The sequence below is a fragment of the Schistocerca nitens genome, chromosome 6 (assembly GCF_023898315.1).
Source record: "Schistocerca nitens isolate TAMUIC-IGC-003100 chromosome 6, iqSchNite1.1, whole genome shotgun sequence".
Lineage (NCBI taxonomy): Eukaryota > Metazoa > Arthropoda > Insecta > Orthoptera > Acrididae > Schistocerca > Schistocerca nitens.
Window position 1 is genome coordinate 142,158,958 of NC_064619.1, and position 19,084 is coordinate 142,178,041.

Consider the following 19,084-nt stretch of genomic DNA (forward strand, 5'->3'; position numbering starts at 1 on the left):
ACCAGCACAGTCATTCTTAATTTTTCGAAGGGGACGTTTCACAATGTATCCGAGAAAACGGCAACCAGCAATTTGTGGCAGGACTAAAACCACGAGCGCTTTGTTCACGACATTTAAGGCTAATCTCTACGAGCAAAGTCAAGACAGAAAAATTTCATAACATGTTTGTTTGCACAGCCGTCTGCGGCAGCAAAATTTCAGATACAAAGGTACAAGCATACTGTAATATCTCGCTGTCACTGGTTACCTGAAACTATCCTCACACTGACTAGACTGTGGCGTGCATACATACACATAAACCTTGTCTACATACACAAGGTTTTCTCCCCTCTCCTGATAAATTATGTGAACTCCCTGAAAACGCGCATCATCAGTAGATTGAACAGCCGATACGAAATGCTGCAACTAGGATTCCCGAATCATAACACGATTCTTTTATTAAACTATCAATACTGAGTGTGCGTCTAAAATGTGTTTCATCCAGTTACGGGTCAACTAACAGAAGATAAGCGGTGGAGTCTCAGCAGCCTCCATTAATGGTGTTAGCCCTATGTCTGCCCACACCTATGGCACCAATCGCGCCTTATACAGCGCAATATTGAAACGACGCTTCATGGTGCAACAAGCGTGCCAGTTGACACAGTCGGATGAATCGCTGATTTTACATCGCGAAGTTGCCAAACAATTGCAATTTGTGCACGAAATATTACAACTCTGTGATTGCAGCTTGTCTACAAAACATCACTTGCGGAAGTATCTATCTCTGCTTTATACAGAACAGTTGCCGATGGCTGGACTGTATTACACAGGAGACGTCCTTCATTTTTTTGTTTTCCTGTTTGTTTTTACGAGAATTCTTTCTATCAAAGACCAACAGATGAAAATACCAAGTAAGTGCATATTACGATACTTGGCGATCAGAGATTGAAGGTGTATGAAATATCTGACACCAAAGGCATATCAGAAAAAAATACGATACATTTCGCATGAGTAAGTAACAATGAGAAAACTGCGAAAGATAGATGCAGTAACTAACAATGAGAAAACTGCGGAAGATAGGTGTGTCATTTGTTGAATCCTGACCAAAAGTAAGTACAAAAACAAATTTCTCGGCAATGTATAGATAGTTTGACAAAGCATCCAAAAAAGCGAAGTTTATTACATCTCTATCATAGGTTGAAGTCACTGTTTTGTGAGCAAAAGGAATTCTTCTTATTGATTACCTTGCAAAAGCTAAAATAATTATGGACGAATACCGCACACGTCTTTTGGATACACTGCACGAAAAAATACACGAGACGAGATTGGTGAATAAACATAAAAAAACATCTTTTTTGGGGGAATGCATCTGTCCGCGAAGCTGCTTTGGCAAAGGGTAAGCTAAGGAAGTTAAAGTACTTTTTTTTTAACATGCGCCCTATTTACTAGGTTTGGTATGTCTCTTTTTTAAATATCCAAAGGAATTAACGCCTGAAAAACATTTTGAGTCCGATGAAGAGCTTATAGCAGCCGCATATAATTATTTAGAGGCCTTTAGGAGTAGTATCCTATTTCTGGTAAAGTAGAAGAATGTAAAAGTATTTTTGAAGGTCTAAATAGGGTATTTTTTTATTATTTTTTACACAAAATGTCCGATGTGAATAAAATCGCGAATGTATGACGACTTGATGCCGCTGAAAACCTGAGGAGATTGTATTCACTCATGTCGCCATGAGACCATGCATTAGTATAAACTTCCTGTATGTCTCAAAAGGGAAGCATTCTGTTAGTGTGTGTCACCAATTTTGGCTTATGGCTGTGATGATGAATTTAATGTGAAAACCATTCAAAATTCGATGTCTGCTCGGTGAATAAGTGACGGACGAGTGTTGGGAATTACTAGAAGAAAGCCGACAAGGCACAAATGAACTAGGGAACGGACTGGAGGGGAAAACGTAATTGTGGCCCTAATGAAAATGAAATGATGATGGATGAGACATATTGCCGGATGACTGGAGGGTAGAAGGGCAAAAAGTTCTTTTCTGTATTTCTATGGGTAGGAAGAGAACCAGCCGGCGATCTAATCGAAAGCGGGGAGATGGCAATAGAAAAAAAATGGAGTAGCAACATGGATGCATATAGCTGAAGACGGTAATGAATGAAAAAGTCTACAGGGAGCCTTTATTCATTTTCTGGAAGTACTTTGCACAATGTGCATTAACCTAAACAGGGGCCAAGCTACGAGGTATGTATGTTTTTGACCTAAGACATACAGTCTTAGAACTATTGACCGTGCCATCGTAAAATCGGCGCCAGAGGACATTCAGGTTCAGTAGCAACGTTCTGTGATCAGTAGTGCTGGTAATTTCCGTCATTTGCCTGTCAGTAACATCTGCAAGGGTGCGGGTATGTAAATACAAGAATGTCAAATAATGGTATAAATTATTCAGTTCTGTTATTGCGCTGTAGTCTGTTGGACCAAATTTTTGCTATCAGTTAAATTTCACGATACTGTTGTCGGTATTACCTGATGTTGATTGAGCCTCGCGTACTACTGATTTCCCTGTTGCATATTATTTTTCTCCATTACTTAGGTGAACCATCCATACTGTTGTCGCAAATTCTACAATAAGGCGGATAGATGCCTTGTCTGTATGGAGGAGCACTTAATTAGTTCGATGAGCCCCTTTGTGCACTTTTCTTTGTCGACAGCCTGGTGAACCTAATTTTCACATGTTAGTTTTTTTCTAATATTACATTTGGGTTATTAGCAGTCCCCTTAGGGATACTTCGTGGATTTACACCGTAACTCTCACTCCAGTGTTGTCTACCCTGCTGTCTGTCTACTTCCTAAAATACAATCGTTCTCTTTTCCAAGTGTTTGGTTGGATTCTCTACTTGTCTGAGGTTCGAGTTCGGTGTGAAGTATCTGTATGTTTTCAACAAGTGTGTCACCTATATACAGTCCTGTAAGCTTGTTGCCCTAGATGATAAGGTGAAGATGCTTTTCCCCTAATATTACACCAGTTGAAGACCACTTGACACAGACCTCATCCAGCTCCACTGGACATGGCAGCTACTGTGTAGTCGCCATGACTGGCTGATCACCATGCTCAACTGTCGTTACCATCAATACAATCCTTATAGGTGACATTACGAAAGTGATGACTATTTCCAGTCCTTTAAGACTCATGAGTGGAACTCTACCACCGGCCGACGTAAAGGGTGATTCAGCTGCCGCTACTCCTGGTTTTTATGCAACTCACAGTGCCTGCAAATACCACATGCAAAATTTTCATATTCTCTCGCTCACTGCGTGCAAACTACTGGTCGTACAGGAAAATGAACAGAACCTTTTTGTAGGAAATTTAATGCAGTTAAATTTTTTACTGGGATGCGTTTTTGCTAGAGGCCGTAGTTTTAGAATTATTCAAGAAAAACGTACAAAAATGACTTTCAAACGCCTTTTTTTCTTGAATGGCTCGAAAACTGTGGCCTCCAGCGAAAGCATATCACGCTAGAAAATGTAACTACATTAAATTTCCTACAAAAAGATCTTGTTTATTTTTCCTCTAAGACTAATAGTTCTCACATAAAGAGCGAGAGAATATGAAAATCTTGCACATAGTATTTGAAGGCGTTGCGGGCTGTATAAAACACAATGGTAGGGGCACCTGAATAACCCTGTCTGTTTTCCCATCGGTTTGAGAGTATCAATTTCAAGAGAATGCCACCTCTGCACAGCATATTGCGCCGGAAAGCCTCGCTAATCACCAATTGTCATCAATGTTAATAACAATTCCTACACTACACAACAACTGAAGGTAACATACGAACAAGAGAAATCGTATTACTGACTTAACACTATCGAGACGGGCTCGAGTCGCACACAGGCAATGGCCGATAACCTAGACATCATATCTCCTGCACTATGTGTCGTACAATGACATAATTTTGCAGATACATTTAGTAGTATATGCGGTTACTGTCTGTAAAATTTGGTGCCAATAGAGTTGACTGTAACGAAGTAATAAATTAAAACGTCATGCCTGTGAGACTCAGCTCCGTCTCGAAAATGCTAACTTTTATTTAATACAGGATAAGTTTTCAGATTTAAACTGATAGACACTGAAATGTAAAAACACAACAGTAACAGTCTAGGAATTGCAGTCAGTTGACATGTTTACTTTAGTGTAGCTATAACTAAATGGATTTACTGCGCTTGTTAGGTAACATTTTCGTTCTTAATTATAAAGTTAAGTGTGTTGACGACACTATTGGCCACAACAGGTGTCTTTAAAATTGTCGTTCACTATTTGTGAATGCAATGTACCGCAACCTATCCACATTCACTACTTACGAGGGGGCGTTCAATAAGTAATGCAACACTTTTTTTTTTTTTCTCGGCCACTTTCGGTTGAAAAAATACGGAATTTGTTGTGGGACTTTGTGGAACATTCCCACTTAGGCTCCTATTGCTCCACGAAGTTCCAGTGGGTGGCGGTGCTATATATAGCCTCCAAAATGGTTTCCGTAAAGGGTGCGTTCCAAACAGAGAGCTGCCATTGAGTTTCTTTTGGCAGAAAACCAGAGTATTGCAAATATTCATAGGCGCTTGTAAAACGCCTATGCAGATCTGGCAGTGAACAAAAGCACGGTGAGTCGTTGGGCAAAGCGTCTATGATCACCACAATATGATAGCGCAAACATGTCTCATCTCCCGCCTGCCGGCCGGCCGCACACAGCTGTACTCCTGCAATGTCGGAATGTGAGGGCACGCTCTCATTCGAGGTGATATACGGATCACAATCAAACATCTCGCTGCACAACTGAACGTCTCTGTTGGCAGTTCCGACACACTCGTCTACGAGTTGCGATACTCAAGGGTGTGCGCTCGCTGCGTCCCTCACCGCCTAACAGAAGACCGTAAAGAGCGTGAAGACCATGAAGAGCGTGTCACGAGTGTGATAGTGACAACTTTGTGTCGAACATCGGCACAGGTGATGAAAATGGGTTTCTAACTTCGAACTGGAAACAGAACTGCAATTCATGCAGTGGCGCTACACCACCTCTCCTTCGAAGAAAAAGTTCGAAGTGTCACCCTCAGTTGGTAAAATCATGGCGACAGTCTTCTGGGACTCTGAAGGGGCTATTCTGTCTGACGTCTTCCCTCATGACGCAACGATCAACTCTGAAGTGTATTGTGCTACCTTCAGTAAATTAAAGAAACGAGTTAAGTGTGGTCGTCGCCACTTCTCGTCCTCCAAGACAACGCAAGGCCTCACACAAGTCTGCGAACCCGAGAGGAGCTCACAAAACTTCACTGAACTGTTCTTCTTCATACATGCCACAGCTCGGATCCCACACCTTCCGACTTCCATCTATTTGGCTCAATGAGGGATGCACTCTACGGGAAGTAGTGCATGTGTGATGGGAAGGCTACTGATGCAGCAGGACGTTGTCACTGACGTCGACCAGCCAGTGGCACACAGGCCCTCCCAGTAAGTATGTTGAAAACTAGGGTTTTGTAGCCAAAAGAGTGGGGAATAATATGGTGTACTGCACAATCCAGGATGCAACCAACATGCTTTCAGAGAAAAATGTGTTGCATTACTTAATGATGGCCCCTCATAATGAAAAATGTGCGTACAAACGCTACCCTCTGCAGTGAAATTCTGAGGGACAAACTATACGGATGGAGGCTAGCCTAAGGCGCTGCGATCATGGACTGTGCGGCTGGTCCCGGCGGAAGTTCGAGTCCTCCCTCGGGCATGTGTGTGTGTGTGTGTGTGTGTGTGTGTGTGTGTGTGTGTGTGTATGGTGTGTGTGTGTGTGTGTGCGTGTGTTTGTCCTTAGGATAATTTAGGTTAAGTAGTGTGTAAGCTTAGGGACTGGTGACCTTAACAGTTAAGTCCCATAAGATTTCACACACATTTGAACTTTTTTTTTCCTATGACTAACCATCGACATCCCTACATAAATATCAGTCGGTGACACTTCCTCATAATACAAACATGTGTGAGAGATGGGCACACATCATAAGTACGGCTTTAAAGGAGTAAACCCATGAAGACAGGATTTGCTGCTATTTTATGGCCTTGCTCGGACCTATGATTATGCGACAAATCTAGCTCAATCTACGTCTCCTATACTGTTCTGACCCCGTTATTAGTTTTTCTCTGCACCCTGTATGTAGTTAAAATGCTGTATAAAATGACTGTAAAGGTAAATTGAGTGTTTGGTGGAAATCACTCTCGTAAGACCATGGGAAACGACTGGTACTCACATCCGCCTGCAGCATGTTGTAGTGCTCCTCCTTGGCGCAGAGCGACTCCTTGAGGACGGCTATGTGCCTCTGGTAGTCCTGGTGCTGCTCCTCGAGCGTCTTCATCTTGGCGCTCATGGCCAGGATCTCCTGGTCGCGCCGCTGGATCTCCGCGCGGAACTCGTCCAGCTAGCGAGCCACACAACAAGCAGACATCAGAACGGCGCAGTCGGAAGCTACGTGCATGCACACTCAGACACACTCACCAGGGGGACAATTACTTCCCTCACTTAGAGATTACTCAATTTTAAAGGGTCGGCAAGTTAAGACCCATAGTAGCTCAATCTGGTTCTAATTCTGGCAAGTAAACTATGAAATTATTTGCTCCAGAATGGAATTTAAAGCCTCTAAATAGCCAAATTCAAATTTAGTAACAATTTACTTAGATTCCTGTTTTCTTTAATAATGAATCAGATATTTGAAATTTTTGCAATTTTAATTTTTTTTAGTAGTCACTCAAAAGTTATTATTTTTTTTTTGTAAAGATACTGGACACTATTAGAAAATTAAAAAATTATGCCCCTGGGTCTGATGCTGGAACAATGCTCCCTCTAACATAGCAGCAGCAAAAAAAAAGGAATGATGAATACAGTAATTTTGTAGTACATATTACAGTGGTGTCAGAACAAAAATAAAAAAGTAGTACAATTAACACTAATGCTGCTTTCATACATTAGTACACTTATACCAGTTAGTGCAAAACCCTACTATGAGGTCATGACATGCATAGAAATTGGGTTTTTCTGATTCGCTCGTTCAATGTCAATGTTGTTCTTGTAGTTACTTTGATTTTGTCTCGTTTTATATATGAACTCTGGTGTATGTGGGTCGTTCCATGCATTATAATTTCAACTAACTATGTCAACAGTGTGCTAGATCGTACACTCATGATAATGATGGTTCACTTCAAAATGACAACAGAGTCGAAACTGACCCACCGTAGATAATTTTTGGCAAATCAAAATAGTCTTGCATGAAAAATGGTTTCATTTAATTTAGCATCGCTGGGGCCAATGCTTAAACTACGTGTGCGCTTTAACTTACAGGTTTTGGAAGTGCCAGGGCGTGCCGGTGTGGCCGAGCGGTTCTAGGCGCTTCAGTCTGGAACCGCGCGACCGCTACGGTCGCAGGTTCGAATCCTGCCTCGGGCATGGATGTGTGTGATGTCATTAGGTTAGTTAGGTTTAAGTAGTTCTAAGATCTAGGGGACTGATGACCTCAGATGTTCAGTCCCATAGTGCTCAGAGCCATTTGAACCATTTTGAAGTGTCAGAGGGGAGGGAAGCAAACCCCATAAAGCACAGTGACTCCTGCAGGGAGAATTGAAGTGCAAAGGGATTATTTTCAACAACATCTAACATGATTGTTGAGTGTGTAATGGTGAAGGACTGAATTCGAATCCAGGAGAACAGGGTTCAAAAACCCATACAGGTTAGGGAGTTTCGCGATTTCTCTAAGTCACTTAAAGTGAAAATCGGGATGTTTCTTTCAAAAGAACAGAAACACGCGAATGATTGCCGAATCTGAACTGTGCTCAGTCTCTGTCGACGGAACGTTAAACCGTAATTATTTCCTTTCTTTCTTTTTTCTCCGGAGCCTGACAATTTTATGACCGACACTAAAAGTTGTCTGAGCATACCCAGACACAAATGAATAGTTCAACGCGCTTCTCTTAACTAGGGAATACAGCAGTCTATATGCCGGAGGCACCGAACAAGCGTGTGTAATCATTGAAATGTTGTGCTTGTGTAGGTGATGGATGGATCGCGTGTGATGTTGAAGATGGATAGTCGTATCTCACAGGAACAGTATTGTCCATCTTATTGACGAATGAATTTAAAATATGCAGTTCCGCTTCGGAGGTCCCTGCTGTTGAAAAACATCGGACCGGCAATGTGCTTATCAGTTATCAACCTCTCGATCGTGAAGGGTGTCAACCATGCCCGTTCACTTTCACTTAATTACCAGTAATGTCAAGTTAGACCCTTTCGCAGTACATGTTACAACCCCAACTGTGATTTCTTGCGCCACGTTGTAGCAAGGGCCATGAATTTCTCCTCTCTTTACTCTAAGTCGGCACGTGTAAGCGGTGGGACAGTTTCTTGGGGGTGTTCTAAATGACTTCGGATATCATCGAAGTTACTGCTGACATGGAGGACAGTATTTCCTTCAATTCGAGTTTGTGCTCTATAAGGGGGCGTAATTAATTTCATGTTGTCTCTGACACGCATTCTGGTGCCGTTTCACGGAACAAATGCGCACAATAAGCATGCGCTGCTCTATGGTGCGCGGTGCCGCTCATGTTTTAACTCTTGTGCAGTCCACAACACACCGGGTTCCGTGCTCTCATGTTAGTGCCGCTGCACCGTAACGTGGACATATGGGTTCGATTCCCAGCACGAGCAAGCGTGTGGGACTTAGGTGTGTCGTTACTGTGTGTGCTCTCTACAGCTGTTGAAATAAATAGTGTAAATGTATATTTATCGATGTCGTGATTTTAAAAATGAAAGAGAGAATAAAATGCGTTTTAACAAGTAAATGTATAATCAATATGTGATTTATTTATTTACTACTGTGGTTCACGACCGGGTATAAGGCTTCCTAAGATTGCTTGTGCGGCATGCGCGTTTGTCTCGTTGACTACAATGAGTGCGTGTATTGCGTAGTTTCGTGTTGTCGCTGATGACAGGAAACAACGGTCAAAATTGGTGAAATGAATGTCCGATCTAAATTCTCGATTTTAAAACAGGAAGAATGCCCGTCACTTACACAGCACCGACTAAGAAATTTCACACAGGGTTGCAAGGTGGTCAAATCGTCACCTCCTCCTCTGTTCGTACCTTCCAAGGACGCTTCATGGGTAGGCTCAGTGGCTAAGTGTCAATCGAGGTGATCTGTATATGTGAAAAATGCCAAGTTGCACAGCTGTTCGGAGTTGACGTTAAACTGTTGGTCTCACCATAACTGGGCTAGGTCAGTCAGTTCTAAGACCGGAGAGGGAGGAGGGCATACCCCGCACGTTGTCTAGTAAACCGCTGTGGTTTCGAAACCACCCTTCAGACTGAGAACAGCGGTACCTGTCCTTGCAAACAAGAAAGATATGTGACGGTTATGGCTCTGACCCACACTAATTTTCTGTCATCTGTTCAAATCCAACGTTAAAAGATTCAGCTCATAACCGTAAACTACAGGGCAGGTACAATTCCGGGATTCTGTGTAAGTAATTATTCAAACCGAGAGCATACTAAACATATTTCTCACTGTCGGTAAGTCTTGAACAAGAGATGGAATCTCCATCATAAGCGGTAACTAAGCGTTTAAAATTTAAGGAAAATATTTTATTATTTTTCTCGTAATTTCAGTAATCGCTTCCTTGTGCGCTGCAACATTTTGCGACCTCTTAACATTAAGCGTTTCTGATGCGTTACGACAAGGTCCTGCGTGTAACTATCAGGGGCGATCAAAAAGCTTTCGTTCGGAGACTTTATAGTCCAGAATTGGTATGGCTAACCAGGCCAAATCGCCGTGAGCACTGATGAAATCATCCTATAGACTTACCGGTTGAAGATACTTGTTTGATAAAACACCGTGTCCTGCTGTGTAAAGAAATCCGCCTACTGCACATCCTCATCAACAGGAATAGTCGTCCTTCAGGGCAATTTTTACGGGACCGAAGGCGTGATAATCGCATGGGGAGAGATTAGGACTACAGAGCAGGAGTTCGAGTATCTACCACTTGAATTGGTGTAATTTCTGCGTTACGACATTCGAGGTGTGGGGACGTGCGTTATTATGAAGTAGCAGCACCCGTTGATGCACCACTCCAGAACCGTGGGTTTCGACAGACGTGTTGCCCAATACACACAGTTCATTCTCCGATGGATGTCTACCTGTGTTTGCTCTTCGACAGCCAAGAACAGAATAACAGCACGTTGGTCTTATTTTGACGCATTTGGCAATAACGTCGCCATAGTTCACGTTTCCGCATTTACCGCACGCACTTGGAAAGACACAAGTGCCACACTAATCCCTTGTCTACATTTCCGTGATCACACACCAGTAGCGCTACGTTGCATATACGCAGCAGCAACGCCCTGAAACGGAAATTTTTTGATCGTCTTTTATACACTGAAGAGCCAAAGAAACTGGAACACCTGTCTAATATCGTGTAGGGTATCAGCGAGTACACAGAAGCGCCGCAACAAGACGTGGCATAGACTCGACTAATGTCTGAAGCAGTGCTGGAGGGAACTGACACCATGAATCCTGCAGGGTTGTCTATAAATCCGTAAGAGGAGGTGGAGATCTCTTCTGAACAGCATGTTGCAAGGCATCCCAGATTTGCTCGATAATGTTCATGTCTGGGGAGTATAATGGCCAGCCGAAGTGTTTTAACTCAGAAGAGTGTTCCTGGAGCCACTCTGTAGCAATTCTGGACGTGTGGGGTGTCTCATCGTCCTGCTGCAATTGTCCAAGTCCGTAGGAATGCACAATGGAAATGAATGGATGCAGGTGATCAGACAGGATGCTTACGTACGTGTCACCTGTCAGAATAGTATCAAGACGTATCAGGCGTCCTATATCTCTCCAACTGCACACGCCCCACATCATTACAGAGCCTTCACCAGCTTCAACAATCCCCTTATGACATGCAGGGTCCATGGATGCGTGAGGTTGTCTCCATACCCGTACACGTCCATGCACTCGATACGATATGAAACAAGACTCGTCCGACCAGGCAACATGTTTCCAGTCATCAACAGTCCACGTCGGTGTTGATGGGCGCAGGCGAGGCGTAAAGCTTTGTGTCACGCAGTCATCAAGGGTGTACGTGTGGGTCTTTGGCTCCGAAAGCCCATATCGATGATGTTTCGTTGAATGGTTCGCACGCTGACACTGCAGCAATTTGCGGAAGGGTTACACTTCTGTCATGTTGAATGGTTCCTATCAGTCGTCGTTTGTCTCGTTCTTGTTGGATTTTTTTCCGGCCGCAGCGATATCGGAGATTTGATGTTTTAGCGGATTCCTGATATTCACGGTACACTCGTGAAATGATCGTACGGGAAAATCTCCACTTCATCGCTACCCCGGAGATGCTGTGTCCCATAGCTCGAGCGCCGACTATAGCACCACCTTCAAACTCGTTTAAATCTTGATAACCTGCCGTTGTAGCACCAGTAACCGATCTGACAACTGCGCCAGACACGTGCTTATAAAGTAGTTGCCCACCGAAGCGCCCTATTCTGCCTGTTTACAGGCAGTTTCTCTGTATTTGAATACGCATGCCTATCCCAGTTTCTTTGGTGCTTCACTGTATTAGGTAATGAATAGTCGTAACAAAGGCAATTTAGAATTTTTTACACGAAGTTATAAATATAGTCAGTTCAAGTATATGTCAAGTGATAACAGGTTCTCCACATAACTAGCTATTCGGTAGTAAATATTCACAGCTAATACAATTTTTTACGTAAAGTTATGACACGGTCTGCTGAAGTGTACAAGTTCATTGTTAACGCGACATTTGGTTAACAGTCCGAAGTAAGAAGGAATGCAAAATAAAGTCGCTGAAAGACATCGTGGTGGCCCTGTATCGGTTCCGATATGATTGTTTCAATTTTCATTCTCCATTAACGTAATATCGCTACCACCAAAAGTTGAGGACGTATCCGACTGAATTAAGATATCAGATCAATTTTGTATAGATGAGCGCGCACTCAGCGGAATGCAATTTAGAATGAAGGTTTGCTACGCGTTGCGTGTCACCCTTTTCTGCCTGATTCTGCACATATTTATCAACTTCGTACTCGCCTCATGCAGGGTGACATAGAAAAAAAGGAAAATTTCCACAATCACATAAAACTAGAAATGATGAAGGAAAGACATTGCATTCATAGTAATTGAAACCTTACAACTTTGCCATTTACGAAACATGGATGGCATTTATCATTTTTTAAAAATTACGTCCTTCTGTTCGAATACATTCGTGAAATCTGCTGTTGAGATTTCTCATTGACTGCTGCAACATCTCAGCTGGGATACTGTGAATTGCATCCCGAATTCTCTGTTTCAACTCATCTAGGGTTCTTGGTCGAGTCGTGTGGACTTTGCTCTTGAGGTAGCCCCACAAGAAAAAATCACAAACGGATAAATCTGGCGATCTAGGAGGCCTGGGAATGTTACCGAATCGCGAGATCACACGGTTGCCAAACAATTCTTGCACATAAGCCATTGATTGCCGTCCAGTGTGTGATGTCACTGCGTCCTGTTGAAACCAGGCTTCTTGAACGTCTGGGAGGTTGTTCAATGCAGATGTAACGGAAGTTCGAAACATCTCCACGTAACGATCGGCATTGACAGTTATTGTGTTTCCCTGTTCATTTGTGAAAAATATGGTCGCTCTACTAGCGTGTATAGGTCGCTCAAGAACGTCATTAGGATTTGTGTTTGCCCAGTAACGGTAGTTCTGTTTATTCACATAACCTGTGAGATGAAAATGTGCCTCATCTGAAATCCATAACTTGTTTAGAAGTTCATCGTAATTTCTGTTAGTATTTGTTGACAGAATCCTAATCGTAACCGGTAATCGTTGTCCTTCAATTGTTGCACCATCTATAGTTTTTGTAAGGATGAAATTTTACATCACGATGAAGAATTCTGCTAACACTCTCCCCATTCCAACCACTGCTGCTTGCTTACGAACTGAATGCCGTGGGCTCCTTAAGGCAGACTTGCTTACAACATCAATGTTCGCTGAAGAATGAGGGCAGATCCAGTCTCTTCAGAGTTATTAATCGAACTTATCGCGTGTTTCGCCGGAACGGCGTCATGGCGTCCTAAATTATAAAAAAGTCGAAACTCCCTCTGCGCCGCTACCAAACTATCATTGCCTTTATAAAACATTTTTATGGCTAACGCACGCTGTTGTTCGTTCCACTGAGCCATGATTACTGAAATGGCGGACTGTTTACTCGTTGTCACGAACCCGCAGTGCTGCGACCTGCCCACGGCTGCCACTACTCATTTCAAACATTCCCGTTATTCTGTGTCATCCTCTCCACCCTGTTTACATTTTGTTCATGAAGATTCAGTGCATAACCTTCTGTCGTTTTGTCAAATACATCTCCGCAATGCCGGCCGAAGTGGCCGTGCGGTTAAAGGCGCTGCAGTCTGGAACCGCAAGACCGCTACGGTCGCAGGTTCGGAGCCTGCCTCGGGCATGGATGTTTGTGATGTCCTTAGGTTAGTTAGGTTTAACTAGTTCTAAGTTCTAGGGGACTAATGACCTCAGAAGTTGAGTCCCATAGTGCTCAGAGCCATTTGAACCATCTCCGCAATGGTCTTGATTAGTGTTTGGCCAATACGTATTTCGCTCAGCACCACCAGTTGCCATTGTCAGAACTGACAATAAAACTTACAATGTGAAAGTAATTAGTATTTGGAACAATTCCTTTTTGCATGGTTGTAAAACCAGCGTACTGCAACAGCTATATTCTCAAGTTTCGTCTCATCCTCATGTCAGCAAGCCTTTTTGTACAACTGCATCCGTTCACTAAGATGTTTTGAATGAGGCTTGATAAGAAGCGACTGGTCAAAATATTAAGAAACTATTATGTTGTGGTGTGTTAGGGCGCGGCTGCTTCTCGACACTGACCTGTATATTTACGGTGTCACAGGTTTCACAGAAATCCAGTGGTCGAGCACCTAGCTGGAAAATATTGCATATGAAGTTTGACTCAAAAAATGAAAGCGACTGACGTAGCAGATTTTTGTATTTGTCGAACACGTTAAGTTAGTGATGGTAGCCTTCAAAGTACTGGAATTATTCAGAGCCTGCGTTCGTTTCTTCCAGCCCTAAAAATATTTCCACCCGTTATTTATCATAAGGCTGCGATGGACCTTTCGGTGGAGCCCAGGGACACGTCCGTAGCAAACTTCTCCTCCACTTCCATCGAAATGAACGATTTCAATCAAGCTTGCCGTGCCGTAAGGATACAGTTCAAAGTCGTGAAACAGATGCGCACTAATAAACCACGGCAAATAGCCTATAAATAATCCGAGCCGTTGCTTTTCATTTCATTAATACATGTACCTACTTTAGAGGTAAATGAAAATGTGGGTTCTTCCAATGTCTCATTCATAAAAATTTAACTTCACAATATTCGCTGAACACGTATGACTTTTCTCAGGTGCGGGGAGTATAACATACATTTACAACCAGATTCCGTAAAGCACTATCCCGTATGCAACGCAGGGTACCGTGTACAGATACTATTTGTCTCTTAGGATATTGAGCGGAAAAAAAATTAATCCTGTCCCGAAACTAGATTCCTGGAATTTCAAAACTCGGCTCTAATTTGATTTGTGTAGCCTTTCTTTCAATGCTTCTGCGTGAATATTTTTCGAGTGTTCTGTGAGGCTTCCGTGCTAATTGAATGACACCCATCATGCATCATATGTATCTTCCACGAAATTCCTCATTTTTCGTGAACCACCCAGGCCTAATTACGGTCCATACGATTTAGCGTAGGGGTAAAACTATACACTGCATTAGAATACCAAACCTATGTTACTTACTTGCAACACAAATACTACTTACATAACGCAGTAAACGGAAGCAGGACGAAGGTCACTTCAATAACAAACGAAAACTGAGAAAAAGTTTTAAGCAGATGACGTTACAGTCTGGTATAATGTTTAGAAGCAAACCAAAAGGTGTATGTTCTGAGAAAAAGGAATAAGTATTTTTAAAACCTTATTCTTCCACATAGCATAATTTTAACCTCAACTATTGGTACTCCGTCATATAAATAAAAAAAGTAAAAAGGAAAGAAAGAAACGGTTGAAAACGTTATGTTGCTTTGTTTCTCCTCGGACAAGTAAACGAAAATTTTCTTAAGAACTGATTTCAAAATATTTCTAATCCCTCTGTTTGGCTTTAGTTTAACACAGTTTCACGAGATACACTTCCGCCAAACGATTTTATATTCGAAGCTTTATATGAAAGCATACTTTTCATCTCTTGCATAGTGGAGCGTAAGATAACATACAACAATACGGAAAGTAATTCGGCGATATTAATCTCGCTCTAGTTATAATTACAGGTGTAATTATCTAGAATAAAATACAGACTGGGTACAAAGCACTTCATGCTTTCAGAACAGTTAATCAAATGATTGCTAAACACTAGAGCAACGGCTTCCAGTTATCATGGCTACACGATTACGAGCATAGAATTAACTTTTGACGCGATTACGAAGATAAATTGGTGCCCCCTGCAACGATGTATTTTCACGGCCGTATTAAAGTCAAGATATCTCTGCTTAGCCGTGGTGGAAAAAGCAGTAAAAAGAATTTCCAGTCGGAAGAATGGTATCTACATCGAGAGAGAAGCGGGTTCGCCGCAAACTGCACACATCAACGTCCGTAATTTGGTCTCAGTCGATGCTATTTTTTCATTAACTTGGCGACGCATTCTGTCTCATAACAATATTTCAATTTACTTCGCTGTGTAAAATGACACAAAACGACCACGACATGATAACCAAGAACGCAAGGGAATAAACAGGAAATAATTCCGTCCACGTTGAACTGAATGTTAAATAGAAACGGCGCAATATAAATTGATAGGGGCTAGTAAAAAGGAGCAGCTACTTCGATAACTGAAACGAATATGACTATAGGAGAGGAGCGTTTAAAACGACAATGTAGTACTCAGAGACGTTCCATCAACTGCGGCAAAAGTATGCATAGTAGATCGGTAACTTGCAACACTGATTCCCTTACTCAGTTTTCTTAATAATCCACTTACTGCAATAACAGTTAAGAATAAGTACCTCGTCCAAAGAAGTAGATATGTTTTATCCTTATTCATGAGTGCTTCAGAAAACTATAAATATTTATTTTTTTCTATTTTTCCAGAATTCTATACATGAGATACCATATGTTATCTAGAAACAAATTCAGGTGATGACTGAGTTACAGTGATGTGGAACTTTCACGAACTATCTCTGAATACCGGTGTACCAAGCCATTCCTGCATTTGCTCAATCCCGATCACAGTATAAATGGTCACATTTCTAAACTCAAAACGAGGGCAAATAATTCTTGGAAAAAAGTATGGGAAAAAACACAGAGGCACAAAGTTCGCTAGTATCAAAATGGGTAACTTGCTCTTCCAGACGATCTACAGTTACAGACTGAGCATGCGACACGCGATACATAACGTAAATAAGAAGAGCGTCTCTCCATCGAGCAAACTTCCTCAGATACCTCCACAGGATACTGACTGACTCTCTAGAAATTGTTTGTGCGACTTGACTTAACTTGACTTGACTTAGCAAGTCATTTTTTGCAAGACTGATGATGATGAGACACCGCTCGTATCACTATTAGCCATGCATGAAAATATACACTAGTTACAGAAGCATTATGGACGTGTTAAGATATTGTAATCCGCACAGACAGTTGATTACCAGTTCCCGTGGAGAGATTTCATACCAACCAAGACTATCTGTCAGACAATAGTGTCCCATACACGCATTTTTTATTACCTACGAAAACGATCGTGTAACGAGAAGATAAAGTAGAATTTTCACTTCAGAACAAATCACGGTATTGTGCTATTATTTACCATTTTCTAATCAACAGTTGTGCCACTTACGTAACATAGCGGTAGCTGTACGGTGTGTACATCAAACGTACGTAAAAAGAAACAACTCCATGTCTAACAAAAGTTTTCATGATCACAAATCTGCACCGAAGCCTTATAACCAGTACTTCACATTAGGCTTTATTTATGCCTAGGAAGGAAAAATGTAGTGAATGAAATTTGCTAACAAAAAATAAAATAAAATAAATTAAAAAATAAAAGCGAACATAATTAACCAAATACCATACACTTAGTTTTCTTCGGTAACAGAAATAATAAGATGTAGTAACGCGTTTTCCAGAGAAACAGAGAAGGATGGTTATGAAAGCAGAATGATAACAAACATTCTCAAGTGATTTTTCTACCATTCATCAAGTCCAATCTAATATTTCTGAAACCGTGAAACTATATTTCTTAAGTGGCCTGTTAGGAGTTCAAATAATCTTGCGCTAATGTTTATTCAAATCGTTGATTCTAGAATACCAGCACTTATAGCGGGCACGCAATATCAAAAGTAGATGACTAAAAATTTTACATTGGGATTGACGTATTCTTCTTCCGTCGTCAGTTCTTTAACTTCAAGTTATAATTTAGAAAGTGTTGAACAACGAATCTGCAAGGCGGTGGTGCCTACAACTTCTACAAATTAATTGGAGATACACGCTTTTGATAGCCGAACAAAGTTGTCTCGATACTCCTTTGAGACTGAGTCTCTTTGAAATTTTTCCGTTTAACTGAATTGTAATGAGGCCACTATCGAGGCTGAGATGAAACCTTATGATTCTTAGCACAAAGACAATACAAAACACTTGGTTTTTCTCTCTGTTAAAGAGTGCAAAACAACACACGCCTAGTCTTTGTAGTAAGTAGGCATAGTTGACGGCACTTTTAAACAGTTTCGTGTTCTATAGCACCGTACAAGTGTCGGTATTCTATCTACTGACATCACTGTCAATACGTTTCACGCAGCTGACAATAAATTTCGGCAATTCTCCTTTGCGATCCATTTGCTGCTGGGATTTAGCAGCTGGAAGCATTCTTTATTTTCGCCGTTATTCGACCCTATTGTAACAGGAAGCAAACAACAATTGACTGGTCACGAAAAGTACAACATATACGCCACAGACGACGCTGACTGAGAGTCTTTTTAAACGCGATGGACTCTCACTTGAAAACGCGCCGCATTTGAATATACGAGGCCTGTTCAGAAAGTAAGCTCCGATTGATTGCCAAATTGAAACCACAGTGAACATCAGAAACGTTTTACTTGTAACAATTAGCTACACCTTTCAGCTACTTCTCTACGTAGTCGCCGTTCTGACTTAGACTTTTGTCATAGCGTTGTACCAACTTTTCAATAGCCTCATCATAGAAGGCAGCCGCCAGTGCTTTCCGCCAATTCTCCACGCTGGCCTACACCTCGTTGTCTGTGTCAAAATGTTGTCTTCAAAGACAGCGGTTCATGTGACCAGAGATGAAACTCAGGGGGAGACAATTGCGGACTGTATTGTGGGTAATCTCACATTTCCATTTGAAAACGATGCAGGAGCATCTTCATTGCCCCTGCAGAATGCGGCTGAGAATTGTCTTGAAGAAGAAACAGCACGACAGTTATGTAATGTTAGCTGCATAGCTTCAGGCGAAATTTCTCACCAGGCCCTCGTACTTGGCGGCAGACACTTTCTAGACATCTTTTCGCACTCACTGCGAGCTCAGAAATGAGAAGAGCGACGTGATGCTAACTGGGGTTATACTAGAGACACTACCCAACACATCTGTGCAAAGCTTTATCGGATTTTCATAGTCGTTTCCATTTCGCGACCGATCGGAGCTTACTTTCTGAACGCCCCTCGTAAAACATGCGTAGTACAACAGTTAATTATTCAAAGGTGCACAGTTGGCGATGATCTGTTTTTGCATTTCGTGTTGATCTAGTAATTCATACAACGTGCTACCTAAATGCTTTGCTCCAAGTGCAGCTTTTTATCAGGTTTCCCATCACTCTGATATTTGTACTGTTTGAGCACACCACATATCCTTTTTTTTAATAAACATTGTTTTTACTTCTCTTATTCATCGTTTTACGCGTTCTCCGTATCTTCCATCTTCAGTTATCTTACCACCTACGTATT

The 19,084-nt window shown here is 41.8% G+C and overlaps 1 protein-coding gene across 1 annotated transcript in view; it reads right to left on the reverse strand.

The window, feature by feature from the left end:
- LOC126262257 (centrosome-associated protein CEP250-like) overlaps positions 1-19,084 on the reverse strand; it is a 490,208-nt gene that overhangs the window by 143,572 nt on the left and 327,552 nt on the right. The window contains exon 5 of the mRNA XM_049958743.1: positions 6,266-6,433. Coding sequence (XP_049814700.1) covers positions 6,266-6,433 — 168 coding nt within the window. The remainder of the gene's footprint in view (positions 1-6,265; positions 6,434-19,084) is intronic.